The 12,989-nt window shown below is 43.7% G+C and overlaps 1 protein-coding gene across 1 annotated transcript in view; it reads right to left on the bottom strand.

The window, feature by feature from the left end:
* PTPRR (protein tyrosine phosphatase receptor type R) overlaps positions 1-12,989 on the bottom strand; it is a 269,586-nt gene that overhangs the window by 13,545 nt on the left and 243,052 nt on the right. The window contains exons 11-12 of the mRNA XM_082256719.1: positions 4,657-4,767; positions 1,822-1,979 (exon numbers count right to left, since the gene is read on the bottom strand). Coding sequence (XP_082112845.1) covers positions 1,822-1,979; positions 4,657-4,767 — 269 coding nt within the window. The remainder of the gene's footprint in view (positions 1-1,821; positions 1,980-4,656; positions 4,768-12,989) is intronic.

Genomic DNA, 12,989 nt, shown 5'->3' with positions numbered 1-12,989 from the left:
GCATTTAGCTGTGCTTAGCACAACCTGACTGTAGTATAGATGAACATTTAAAGCAGAACTAAAGTCAAAACATTTATTTTTTAAATTTTGGATAGAGTAAGGGAGGGTCATAACCCCTGTCAGTTTGGTTTTTGCCATCTCTGTCACATTGCAGAAATTCCCCTATACTGCCTGTCCCATCCCTCCAATGTTGTAACCAGGCTCACCAGAACTAGTGTTCCCATTCAAAGATTTCCCCTATATTCCTATCCTGAGGACAACCCTCATTTTTTGTTTTCAATTTTGGTGATAGCCATCACCAGGACAAATAGGTCATGGGGACACGAACAGCAAAATAAAAAAAGAAAAAAAAGAAAAGTGTTCTAAACCCTCTCCACTGTAAAATTAAAAAATAAATTTGAGATTCTGGCAATAAACTACATGTTTATTGCTAGAAGAAATACAAAGGAAGTGTGTACATCTACATCATATCCACTTGCCTATGTGTACATCAAACAGTGTTTTTAGATGGGTTCAGGGAGCCTTGCAGTCACCTTTAGAGAACATTCAGGGGGGTTTGCTTCAAACTATATTAGCTAACTAACTAATATTTTCTCTTCTGAAAGTGGAACTTAACACCGAAAAAGGAGTTTGTCCTGATAAACCCATAAACACACCCCCACCCCCACCCCCACCAAAACCTTTTTTTTTTCCTGTGGTATTTAGTTTTCTTTGGCCCCCTGCCACTATTCTGGTATAAGCTAGAATGATGTGTCCCTGGTCCTCCAAGCTCCTGAGATATAACATCTACCAGGAGGCTGCAGGATCGGGCATATGGAGCAGGCAGGGTGGGAGGACCAGAGGCAGCCAGCTGAAGAGTACCAAGATGGCAGCTCAGGATGTGGTGTATGTCACCCAAACAGTGGATCGCAGCATTACAACACTAGATTCACTGTGCAGGTGAGTATAAGCTTTGAAGATAACGCTGTACTACAGTAAGAGTTAAAAAAAAAACAACATGGGAGGAAGGCTGAGTCCTGTATTAAGTACAATAATAACAACCCCTGAATTTAGATATCTACAATGTATTCACTGTTAGTAGTGTGTAGATGGGGTGCAGAGAGTTGTGTCGGCAAAAATACACTCAGTCCTATTGCAATGAAAGAACTTGTGTTAAAATAATGCAAAGACAATTCACAAATAACCTGGTGGGAAGGCAGAACACTCACAGTACCAACAGCATGTAGAGAGCGTGTAGAAAAGGGTAGAATGTGGCCTGACCATCTTGTGCCAAAGCAGGCAGACTTCCAGAGAAGTTTTGAGTCCTTTACTTTCCCTTCTTGATAGGAACCTTTCCCTGCTGCTAGTTCTATCCCTACCAGGCGGGGTACCTGTCACTATTGTAGCAACTCGCAAAATCTGTGCTAAACCTGGGAACCCAGGCCTTAAAATAGCTCTGCATGACCCAAGATGGCTGCTAGAGTTACATGGGGTGGCAGCATCCGATAGCTTACTTAGTGACCCAGGAAAACATAGAGGAATCCTGTTCCTCTCCAACAACAGAGCCGCTACAGAAGAGCATCACCAGCAGTAGACAAAGTAGACTGCACCTGCCTACAAGTGCCTACAAGTGCCTTTGGAAGGCACCCCAATAGCACCCATTATCACGCATCATAGAATGTATGACAACTGTTTTGTTTGCAGTGTCCACCAGTTCAGTCCATATAACTAAAATAGGTAAAAAAAAAAGAAAAGTGTAGTATAACTTATTGTAATTTATGAGGTTTATCATAGAGGAGGTTCAGGCTTTGCAGGAGCCAAAACTGGATTACTGAATATTACCTGCAGTGCACTACCACAGGACCTCTGCCAGCAAATGTTTTTCTGTCTTCATCCACGTCCAGCATAAGTTGAAGAAGAGGCTGAGCGCTGTCTGGAGTCTTGTGATCAGGCCAAGAGGTATACCAGTAATGTTTAACAATGCGTGACTGGCTTCCTTGCTGGAAAAAAATAATAATTTGAAGATAACTACACTATTCTGTTATTGCAGATCTTTTGTCCACATGCATACATTAGACTGAGCATATACACTATGTTGTCAACAGTATTGGGACACCTGCCTTTGCACGCACATGACCTTTAAAGGCATCCCAGTCTTAGTCCACAGGGTTCAACATTAAGGTTGCCTACCCTTTGCAGCTACTTCCTCTGGGAAGGCTGTGCACAAGGTTTAGGAGTATTTCTATGGGAATGTTTGACCATTCTTCGAGAACCGCATTTGTGAGGTCAAGCACTGATGTTGGAGAGAAGGCCTGGCTCGCAATCTCCACTCTAATTCATCCCAAAGGTGTTCTTATGGGTTGAGATCAGGACTCTGTGCAGGCCAGTCAAGATCCGCAAACTTGCTCATCCATGTATTTATGGACCTTGCTTTGTGCACTGGTGAGCAGTCCTGTTGGTAAAGGAAGGGGCCTCCCCAAACTGTTCCCACAAAGTTGGAATCATGAAATTGTCCAAAATTTCTGGGTATGCCGACCCCTAAGAATTCTCTTCACTGGAACTAAGGAGCCAAGCCCAACCCATGAAAAACAACCCCACACCATAGTTCCTCCTCCACCAAATGATTTGGACCAGTGAACACAGCAAGGCCCATAAAGACATGGATGAGTGAGTTTTAGATGGAGGACTTGACTGGCCTGCACAAAGTCCTTACCTCAACCCGAAAGAACACCTTTAGGATGAATTACAGTGGAGACTGTGAGCCAGGCCTTCTCGTCCAACATCAGTGCCTGACCTCACAAATGTGCTTCTGGAAGAATGGTCAAACACTCCCATAGTCACATTCCTAATCCTTGTGGACAGCCTTTCCAGAAGAGTTAAAGCTGTTATAGCTGTAAAGGGTGGGCCAACTCAATACTGAACCCTACGGACTAAGACTGGGATGCCATTAAAGATCATGTGCGTGTAAAGGCAGACGCCCCAATACTTTTGACAATATAGTGTATCATTACACATATAGTAGTCATTACATTTGGTGGGATGAACACTTCATACATTTGTCCCAATTATTGCAGAGGAATCCACTTTTATACAAATATTTAGGCATTACCTTGGTTTTCTGAAATACAATATATAAAGTAGTTGTCAACTCAGTAAGCCCATGCAAAACTTTAGGGTGGATGTCGGTGTAAACACCCCCTTTTTATATACGTGTTGGGCCCTCCAGTAGTAAGATCTGCCTGCTGGAATTTCCAGCCTGCCCTGCCTTCTTCCCAATGGAAATTACAATAATATGGCTGTAGCTATTGGGCAGAGGTGGAAACTCAAGCTGCCGGAGTACTGAAGAAATAAAGGAAGAGTGAGGATAACTTGATCTAAAAATACGGGTGAATTACTAGCCATGGACAGCTACTTTTCTGTTGCTTTTATAAATAAGCTTTTTTAGGCATTCAGAAAAAAAAAGCAATTTTAACCACTTGCCGATCGCCGCACGACTATTTACGTCGGCAGTCAGCCCCTCACAGGCAAAGCGACGTAGGGCTACGTTGCTAACCTGTGAGGCTCTAGGGAGTGAGCGCGTGCCGCCGGAGGCGCGCTCCCGCGTGGTCACGGACCCCCCCCCCGTGCGTGTCCCCGGTGGACCCGATGTCCACCGGGCACTCGCAATCGTCCGTTACACCGGAAGAAAGGCAGGTGGCTAATGTAAACAAAGCCGCCTGTCATTCTTCCCTGTGTAAGAATGGAGATCAGACGGTTCTACTATCTAGGACTGTTGATCTCTGTTCTTACACTAGTAGCCACAGCCAATCACAGTTAGAATCACGCCCCTAGGACACACTTAACCCCTCCCTCTCCAATAAAGTTAACTCCTTCCCTGCCAGTGTAATTTTTACAGTAACAGTGCATATGTATAGCACTGATTACTGTAGAAATGTCACTGGTAACCCCAAAAGTGTCAAAAATGTCAGCCAAGGGTCCGATCTGTCCGCCACAATGTCGCAGTCCCGCAAAAAAAATCGCAGATCGCCGCCATTACTCGTTAAAAAAAACAACAACAAAAATCTTTTCCTTTGTTAGTAAACGCGATAACTTTTGCACAAACCAATCAAAATACGCTTTTTGCTATTTTTTTTACCAAACATATGTAGCATAAAACAAATTGGCCAAAAATGTTAAAAAATTTAGATTTTTACATTTTTTTTGGGGAATTTCATATAAAAAAATGTGAAAAATATTGTTATTTTTGCAAAATTGACGCTCTTTTTTTGTTTATAGTGCATGATCAAAAAATCGCACAGGTGATCAAATACCACCAAAAGAAAGCTCTGTTTGTGGGAAAAAAAGGACGTAAAATTCATTTAGGTACATCATCGCACGACCGCGCAATTGTCCGTTAAAGTCACACAGTGCCGAATCGCAAAATAGGCCCTGGTCAGGAAGGGGGTAAAATCTTCCGGGGCTTAAGTGGTTAACAGGATAAAAAATATATATATATTTTTTTTTTTACTCAGATTATTCTGCTGTTGCCCACCTTCATTTGGGAGGTCCTGCAAAGTTTGGATCACTAATTAAAAAGGGACCAATACATTATTTTAAAAACACTGTATTGCCGTATAACACTATATATGGCTGTATTTGTTCTGTAACATATACAAAATGATTTAAATAATGCATTACCTTTAATGTGAGAATTCGGATAGTATAATATTCATGTTCATTGACGCTATTGACAAGCACTTCAACATTTCCATATATTCCCCTCTTCTCCGGCCAGTATAGCACACATTTCTATACAGGAAATAAAAACAACATTCTGATAAGTTAATAAATGTTTTAATGGTTATATTGATCAACTTAGTACACAGAGAAAGTAAAAACAATCATAATACCCAACCAGATCAGGTTCACGAGTGGTAAGTCTAATAAAATACTATCAGTTATGGCACTTTATTCTTATTAAACTAGGCTGCTCTTTTTTATTCTTAGCATTGGATGTATTTTTATATGTTATTACTATTCTAGTGTGACAAAACATAAATGTTCTCTAAATCGTCTGTAAACTAAATTTGTACATTTATACCATATTCTCCACGTTCCTCAAATATACAATTTTTTTTCTAACATACAATCCTTTTCAACCCACAAATCATTTCACTGTAAGTACCTAGTGCAATATGTCCAATAATATGCAACACACTTTAGCTCAATTAATATATAAAAAATAGCACAATATATACAGTACTAAAAAGGGGCAACTGACCTGGTAAAGAGTTATGGAGAGCCACTGCAGCTTACACCTACAGGCTTAGTGCAATCACTGCCTAAAAAACTAGTAACAAGCTCCCTTATAAGATGACTAGGGAAAGAAAACATTGAAAAGTTCAGCTGCCACCCATTGTGGAAATGTTCACATTGTCACATTATCTGATCTGCAGTCCCTACTCCTCCCAATGAATCTAAAGGAAATTATAAGCATGGGAAACAAAGGATTAATCATTATGTTTCACTATGACCAGCCTGGTTATTATACTCTCTTCTCTTCAGCAAAAGGCTTTGATTTACAAAAACATGACTACTGGTATAGTCAACCCCTGTGGCATAGCTAAAGTCATGTGGAAAATTTGTCAGTACAAAAGTTCCGAATGCATAGCTGTGAAGCTACAGTGGGGAAAATAATTATATGATCCTCTGCAGATTTTGGAAGTTTGCCCACTTACAAAGAAATGAAGGGTCTATATTTTTTAACACTGGTGTATTTTAAATGATAGAGACAGAATATCAACCAAAAATCCAGAAAAAAAACCACATGATACAAATGTTATAAATTGAGTTGCAGTTCAATGAATAAAATATGTATTTAAACCCCAAGAAAAACATGACTTAGTACTTGGTGGAGAAACCCTTGTTGGCAAGCACAGAGGTAAGATGTTTCTTGTAGTTGGGTTACCAGATTTGCACACATCTCAGGAGGGATTCTGGTCCACTCTTATTTACAGATCTTCTCTAAATCCTTAGGGTTTCTTGGGTGTTGCTTGGCAACTCAAATTTTCAGCTCCCTCCATAAATTTTCTATAGGATTAAGGTCTGAAGAATAGCTAGACCACTCTGTGACCTTTATGTGCTTCTCCTTGAGCCACTCCTATGTTGCCTTGGCAGTATGTTTTGGGTTATTGTCATGCTGGAAGACCCATCCACGATTCATCTTCAGTGTTCTGGCTGAGGGAAGAAGGTTCTCAACCAAGATTTTACAATACATGGCCCCGTCCATTGGTCCCTCAGTGCGGCAAAGTCAGCCTGTACCTTTAGCAGAGAAACAGCCCCAAAGCATAATGTTTCCACCTCCGAGTTTGACTGTAGGGATGGTGTTCTTAGGGTCATAGTAAGCATTCTTCTTCCACCAAACACGGCGAGTCAAGTTAATGCCAAAGAGCGCAATTTTGATTCAGAGAAGGATTGGGAGAAAGTGCTCAAAATTGAGCTCTTTGGCATTAAGGAGGTATACAACTCAGTGTATGTGTTTTTTTTTCAATTCTAATCCTAAATACCCTAATCCGCGTTGCCGATGTGCAGCTTTCCTTCCACAACCTAAGGAATACAGTAGGAAGGGCTAAGATCTCCCTCTGACGTCAGCCGGGTGGTCATGTGACTGCACATTGGTGATATGGATTAGGGTAATTAGGATTAGAATTTAAAAAAAAAAAACACACACACTGAGTTGTAAATCTTGTTATAACAGAGGGGCTGTTAGTAATTGTTTACACTAACTTTACCGCCACACACGATAGCGGCATGAGAGGAGGGGTGGGTTTGTAGATCGGCTTACACACTAGGAACTGACAGGCAGGGAGGGAGGGAGGCGGAGAGAGTGGAGAGAGGAGAGACTGTGGGCTGACGGAGGCATGTAGCCTGACCACGGTATCATGAATCAGCAGCCATGAGTACCGTGGTCAGCACACAGATGAACACAGGAACAGGCAGGATCAACCAAGATTTTTGCAGCACACAAAGAAAAAAAAATGTCACCGCACAAGCACTATGCGGTTTAACATGTTTTAAAGGAAAAGGGTGATTTTCTTTTTTTAGGGTTACCAACTCTTTAACTGAAAACTAAAACACCTATCTTTGCTGTGTGGGGGGAGCCCCACTTCATGGGGGGAGTTTTAGTTTTATTGCAGTTGGACAGTATAGTAAAGGTGGCCAAAGATGGGCTGAAATTAGTTTGGTTCATCAGGGATTGGCCGAATTTTGATCCATGTGTGGCCACTGAGAGACTTCTGTTCAACCACCCTGTTGCATTAAAAGGTGCTCAATCAGCGGCTGTTCAATCACTGAGTAATCTGTTCAGTTTATTTTTATTTTCCTTCAGCTCACTGGCTTAAAGCTTACATGTTTACTCTTTGCTAGGCCCAGGGCCGGACTGGGTATGAAAACCAGCCCTGGAAAAAATTACATACCAGCCCCATAGAATTGCGTCGTCATACTAGCACAACGTTGATTTCTTGTTCATAAAAAGTTAAAATCATGCATTTTAAAGCACATTTCACCCCCCGGCCCCCTCCCTTTAATACAAAGCTGTTTCCCCCCCCCCCCCTCTACATTTGGGAGATCAGCATTGTGTTAGGGGGAGTGGGCCGCCCCCCCTAATACAATGCTGATTCCCCCCTTCCCCTAATACACTGCTGTCCCCGCCGACCCCCTCCCTTTAATACAATGCTGTTTCCCCCCTCCCCCCAACATTTGGGAGATCAGCATTGTATTAGAGGGAGGGGGCCGGGGGGAACAGCATTGTATTAGGGGGAGGGGAACAGTATTGTATTAGGGGCCCTAATACAATGCTTATCCCCCCTCCCCCCCTAATACAATGCTGACCCCCCTGCCCTCTCCCCCTAATACAATGCTGATCCCCCTCCCACCCCCCTAATATACTGCTGACCCCCCCTAATACAATGCTGATCCCCCCCTCCTCCTAATACACTGCTGACCAGTGACCCCCCCCTGGCCCCCTCCCCCTAATAAAATGCTGTTCTCCTCCTCCTAATGCAATCCTGATCCCCCTCTCCCTCTAATACAATCCTGATCCCCCCTCCCCCTAATACAATGCTGTTTCCCCCCTCCCCCTAATAAAATGATTACCCCCCGGCCCCCTCCCCTAATACAATGCTGTTTCCCCCCTCCCCCTAAATTTGGGGGGGATCAGCATTGTATTAGGGGGAGGGGGCCCCCCCCAGATGAGCATTGTATGAGGGGGGGGGGCAAGTGAAGTCAGGCCAGCATTGTATTAGGGGAAGGGGGGGGTTAGCACTAGCTATTCAACACCACAGCTCAGCAACCCATGCATGGATTTATGTGGAAACAAGTGCTATGTCCCCTGGGGGGGGGGTTAACACGCTTTATGTTCTACTAGTGGTTGCTCTATATTTTAAGCTTGGGCAGTTCTTACATATTGAGAATATTGAAACTCTGCGCTGATGTTCTATTTGGGTGTGGATACGGAAATTGATAAATAAATATATAGATAGTAAAAATTAGGCTGCAGCCTCCCTAAATTATAGTCCAAAGGACCATAGAGTGAATGTAAAATGAGGTAGGGTGATGGCGCTGCCCAAAATTAACTATGATGGTGGACAATACCAATAATAAGGGTAAAAATGCACCAAAAATCCACGTAATAGAAAAAAGAGCACTAAAATACAGCTGTATGATAAAATCTTAAAGGAGAAAAATTAAAAGGTGCAGATGTGCTAATTAGGTATATAAAAGTGATGTGTGCAAATATAAGTGGACAAGAATTCATTAGGTCTGAGACAGTGAGAACAATAAGTATAAATCAGATCAAATATACAAAGTGTAAAACCTGGATCATATAAGTGAACCTTATAAATAAATTAGTGATGTAAAAATACACATGATATGATATAAAACTGATAAACAATTAAAAGTGCTCTGTGCGTAGTGAAATGCCCCAAATAGAATCACACCCTGGGGCATAAAAGTGCAGTGACAAAAGTAAACACACACACTGACACACTGCCTGTAAGGCTCACCTGAGATCATGCTGCTCTCCTCTGCTGCTGTGCTGGGCTGGCCTGGCGCGTCTGTGTGGGAGTGGGAGGGATCGGCGTCGGAGCCGTGACAGCCTCAGGCTCAGCCAGTCTGTTGATCCACCGCCAGGCACTCCGCGCAGCCGCTCCCGTCGGATCCGGATGTGACGTCATGCCGCTCACAGCGGCTGACGTAGAAACAGTATATCGGCCGGTGTCGGGGCTGCTGCAGCGGCCATTATCACAGCGGCCGCGGCGCCGACCCTAATGCTTAAAGCGGCCGGCCCCAGGGCCAGCGGCCCACCGGGAAACTTCCCGGTATCCCGCTAGGCCAGTCCGGCCCTAGCTAGGCCTTGCCGGAATGACCTTCAATATGACTGAGTCTATTCTTAAATATGATATGTCCTATGTTTGATCCACTCTGATATTGATTTACTTCTGTTTTATGAAATATACTGATGCTACTTGACCCATATTGTTAAGTTTTAGATTACAGACAGATGTTCTAATTTTCTTCTGTACAATTTTCTGATACAACTTGGAACTAAAATGGTTCCAAAAGCAACGTTTTTTGGGAAAAAAAGGTGTTATACTTACCTGCTCTGTGCAACAATATTTTACATTTATCTTACCTCCTTCTCTGGAGTCCCATTTCTCCATTCATTAAGTGCCCCCTCAACTTCTAAGGGGGCACCCATGCAAGCAATAGACACACATAGCCCCCTGCTCCCTCCTCACTGGATTTGACTGACAGCAGCAGGAGCCAAATGCCTGTGCTTGTGTTTTCTTTGAGACCAGAAGGAGAGAGCAGTAATGCTGCAGTCAGGAACAGCACTGGATCAGTAAGAGGAGACAAGTAAGTATTTCAGTGGGGTAGAACAATTAATGGGATGTGTTTTGCTTTTCTCAGTTCCTGCATGGCCACTGGTCACCGTGGCGAACTGGAATGAGGCGTGTCCCTCGGGCATAGCCCATCCCCGATCTGGGTAAAGAGTCCATAAAAATGTTTCTTTACCACATGAGCGGCTGTGTCCAATCAAAGCCTGTCCTATGTGATGTCCTCACGCACGCCGGTCGTACGTGCCCCCAGGGTCCCACAGTGTGGCCATATGGGTGAGGCTTGTCCATCGGACACAGCCCCTCCCCGATCAGGGAAAAGAGCCAATAAAATCTGCTCTTTACCACGTTACCAATCACAGCCGGTCACAAATGTTAATAAACTACGGTAACTTGCTGTTACCGTGTTCTCCTCCTCACACACCAATCCAGTGTGAGGAAGAGATTGCGGTAACAATGAGTTACTGTTTACTGTGTAAAGAACTGTCCCCAGATTGCCCCAGTAATAAAGAGTACCTGTCTGTGAGCCCATCAGGGTACCTGAGTACCTGTCTCCAGCCCATCAGAGTAACCGAGTACCTATCTGCAGCCCATCAGAGTACCCGAGTACCTATCTTCAGCCCATCAGAGTACCTGAGTACCTATCTGCAGCCCATCAGGGTACCCGAGTACCTGTCTCCAGGCCATCAGAGTACTCGAGTACCTATCTGCAGCGCATCAGCGTACCTGAGTACCTATCTTCAACCCATCAAAGTACCAGAGTACCTGTCTTCAGGCCACCAGAGTACCTGTCTCCAGCCCATCAGAGTACCCGAGTACCTATTTGCAGCCCATCAGAGTACGATAGTACCTATCTGCAGCCCATCAGAGTACCTATCTGTAGCCCATCAGAGTACCCGAATACCTATTTGCAGCCCATCAGAGTACCTGAGTATCTATCTACAGCCCATTAGAGTACCTAATAAGGGTAAATATGAGGGATGATATTAATAATGGAGCTATGGACGAGGCAGAATCCCTATGGGTAGAGCTTCAAAGGAAAGGCACGGTGGGGAAGGTAATATTGGGCGTATGCTATAGGCCCCCCAACCAGAGGGAGGAGGGTGAGGCGGACCTCATGTTACAGATAGGATTGGCAGCAAGGATGGGAAATGTCATTATAATGGGGGACTTTAATTATCCTGATATAGACTGGGCAGAAGGAACCGCGCATGCAGCCAAGGCTCGGCAGTTCCTAAATGTTTTGCAGGACAATTTCATGGGTCAGATGGTGAATGAACCATCTGACCCATGAAACCACCAAGAAACAATGCGGTACTTGACCTACTGATTACCAACAATGCAGACCTGCTCACGGATATAGAAATACGGGACAACTTAGGGAACAGTGACCATAGGTCAATTGGTTTCAGTATTAATTACAGTAATAGGAAACACAAGGGTAATATAAGGACACTGAATTTCAAAAGAGCCAATTTCCCTAAACTGCGCTCGCTGCTAGAAAATATCAAATGGAATAGAACCCTGGGAACAAAGAACACGGAGGAAAAATGGGAGTGCTTCAAGAGCATACTTAACAAGGGGGTGGGCCAGTGCATTCCACAGGGAAATAAATTTAAAAGAGCAAAACTAAACCCTGGGTGGCTAAACTCCAACATAAAAATGTATATTAGAGCTAAAGAAAAGGCCTTCAAAAAATACAAGACTGAGGGGTCATTGGCAGCATTTAAGCACTACAAAGAGTGTAATAAGAAATGTAAAGACGAAATCAGGGCGGCTAAAATAGAACACGAGAGACATATAGCGGAGGAGAGTAAAAAGAACCCCAAGAAGTTCTTTAAGTATATAAACAGTAGGAAAGCAAGGCCAGAGCACATTGGCCCCATAAAAGATGATAAAGGAAAAATGGCCACAGAGGACAGAGAAAAAGCGGAAGTGTTAAATAATTTCTTTTCTTCAGTCTTCACAAAGGAATCGGGGGGCTACACGAACCCCGCTTGTAAGGCCGAACTAAATAATACACCTCAGGAAGTGCCGCCATGGCTAACAGAGGATAGACTTAGAGCTAAACTAGAGAAACTTAACATAAATAAATCCCCGGGACCGGATGGCTTGCACCCAAGGGTTCTTAATGAGCTCAGCCAGGTGATTGCCAGACCATTATTCTTGATCTTTAAGGATAGTTTACAGACGGGTATGGTGCCAGCTGATTGGAAAAAAGCCAACGTGGTACCAATATTTAAGAAGGGGCCGAGATATATCCCGGGTAACTATAGGCCGGTCAGCCTAACATCAGTAGTCTGCAAAACTTTGGAGGGGCAGATAAGGGACCACATACAAGACTTTAGTAATGAAAACGGTATTATAAGTAGTAATCAGCATGGATTCATGAAAAATCGTTCATGCCAAACCAATCTATTAACCTTCTACGATGAAGTGAGCTGCCACTTAGATAAAGGTAAGCCTGTGGATGTGGTGTATCTGGACTTTGCAAAGGCCTTTGACACCGTTCCCCACAAACGCTTACTGTACAAACTAAGGAAGGTAGGTATGGACCATAAGGTGAGTACCTGGATAGAGAACTGGCTCCAGGGGAGAGTACAGAGGGTGGTGATTAATGGGGAGTACTCGGATTGGGTGGGTGTGGAAAGTGGGGTCCCCCAGGGTTCTGTCCTGGGACCAATCCTGTTTAATTTATTCATAAATGATCTAGAGGAGGGGATATCTAGTACAATCTCAGTATTTGCAGATGATACTAAATTAGGCATGCCAATATCTTCTATGCAGGATGTGGAAATCTTGCAAGCAGACCTGAACAAAATAACGGGGTGGGCAACTACATGGCAGATGAGATTTAATGTAGAAAAATGTAAAGTAATGCACTTGGGGGCCAGAAACCAGAAAGCAAGCTACTCACTAGGGGGGGAACCTCTGGGTGAGTCTAGGATGGAAAGGGACCTGGGGGTACTGGTAGACAACAGGCTTGGCAGTGGCATGCAATGCCAAGCCGCCGCAAGCAAAGCCAACAGAATACTGGGTTGTATAAAAAAGAGGATTCACTCCAGAAATAAAGAGATTATTCTTCCACTCTACAAGACTCTGGTCCGGCCACATCTGGAGTATGCTGTCCAG

This window comes from Pelophylax lessonae, assembly GCF_965119305.1.
Source record: "Pelophylax lessonae genome assembly, chromosome: 4".
Taxonomy (NCBI): domain Eukaryota; kingdom Metazoa; phylum Chordata; class Amphibia; order Anura; family Ranidae; genus Pelophylax; species Pelophylax lessonae.
Note: the sequence above shows the minus strand (reverse complement) of the source record. Positions and strands in the feature narration are given on the sequence as shown.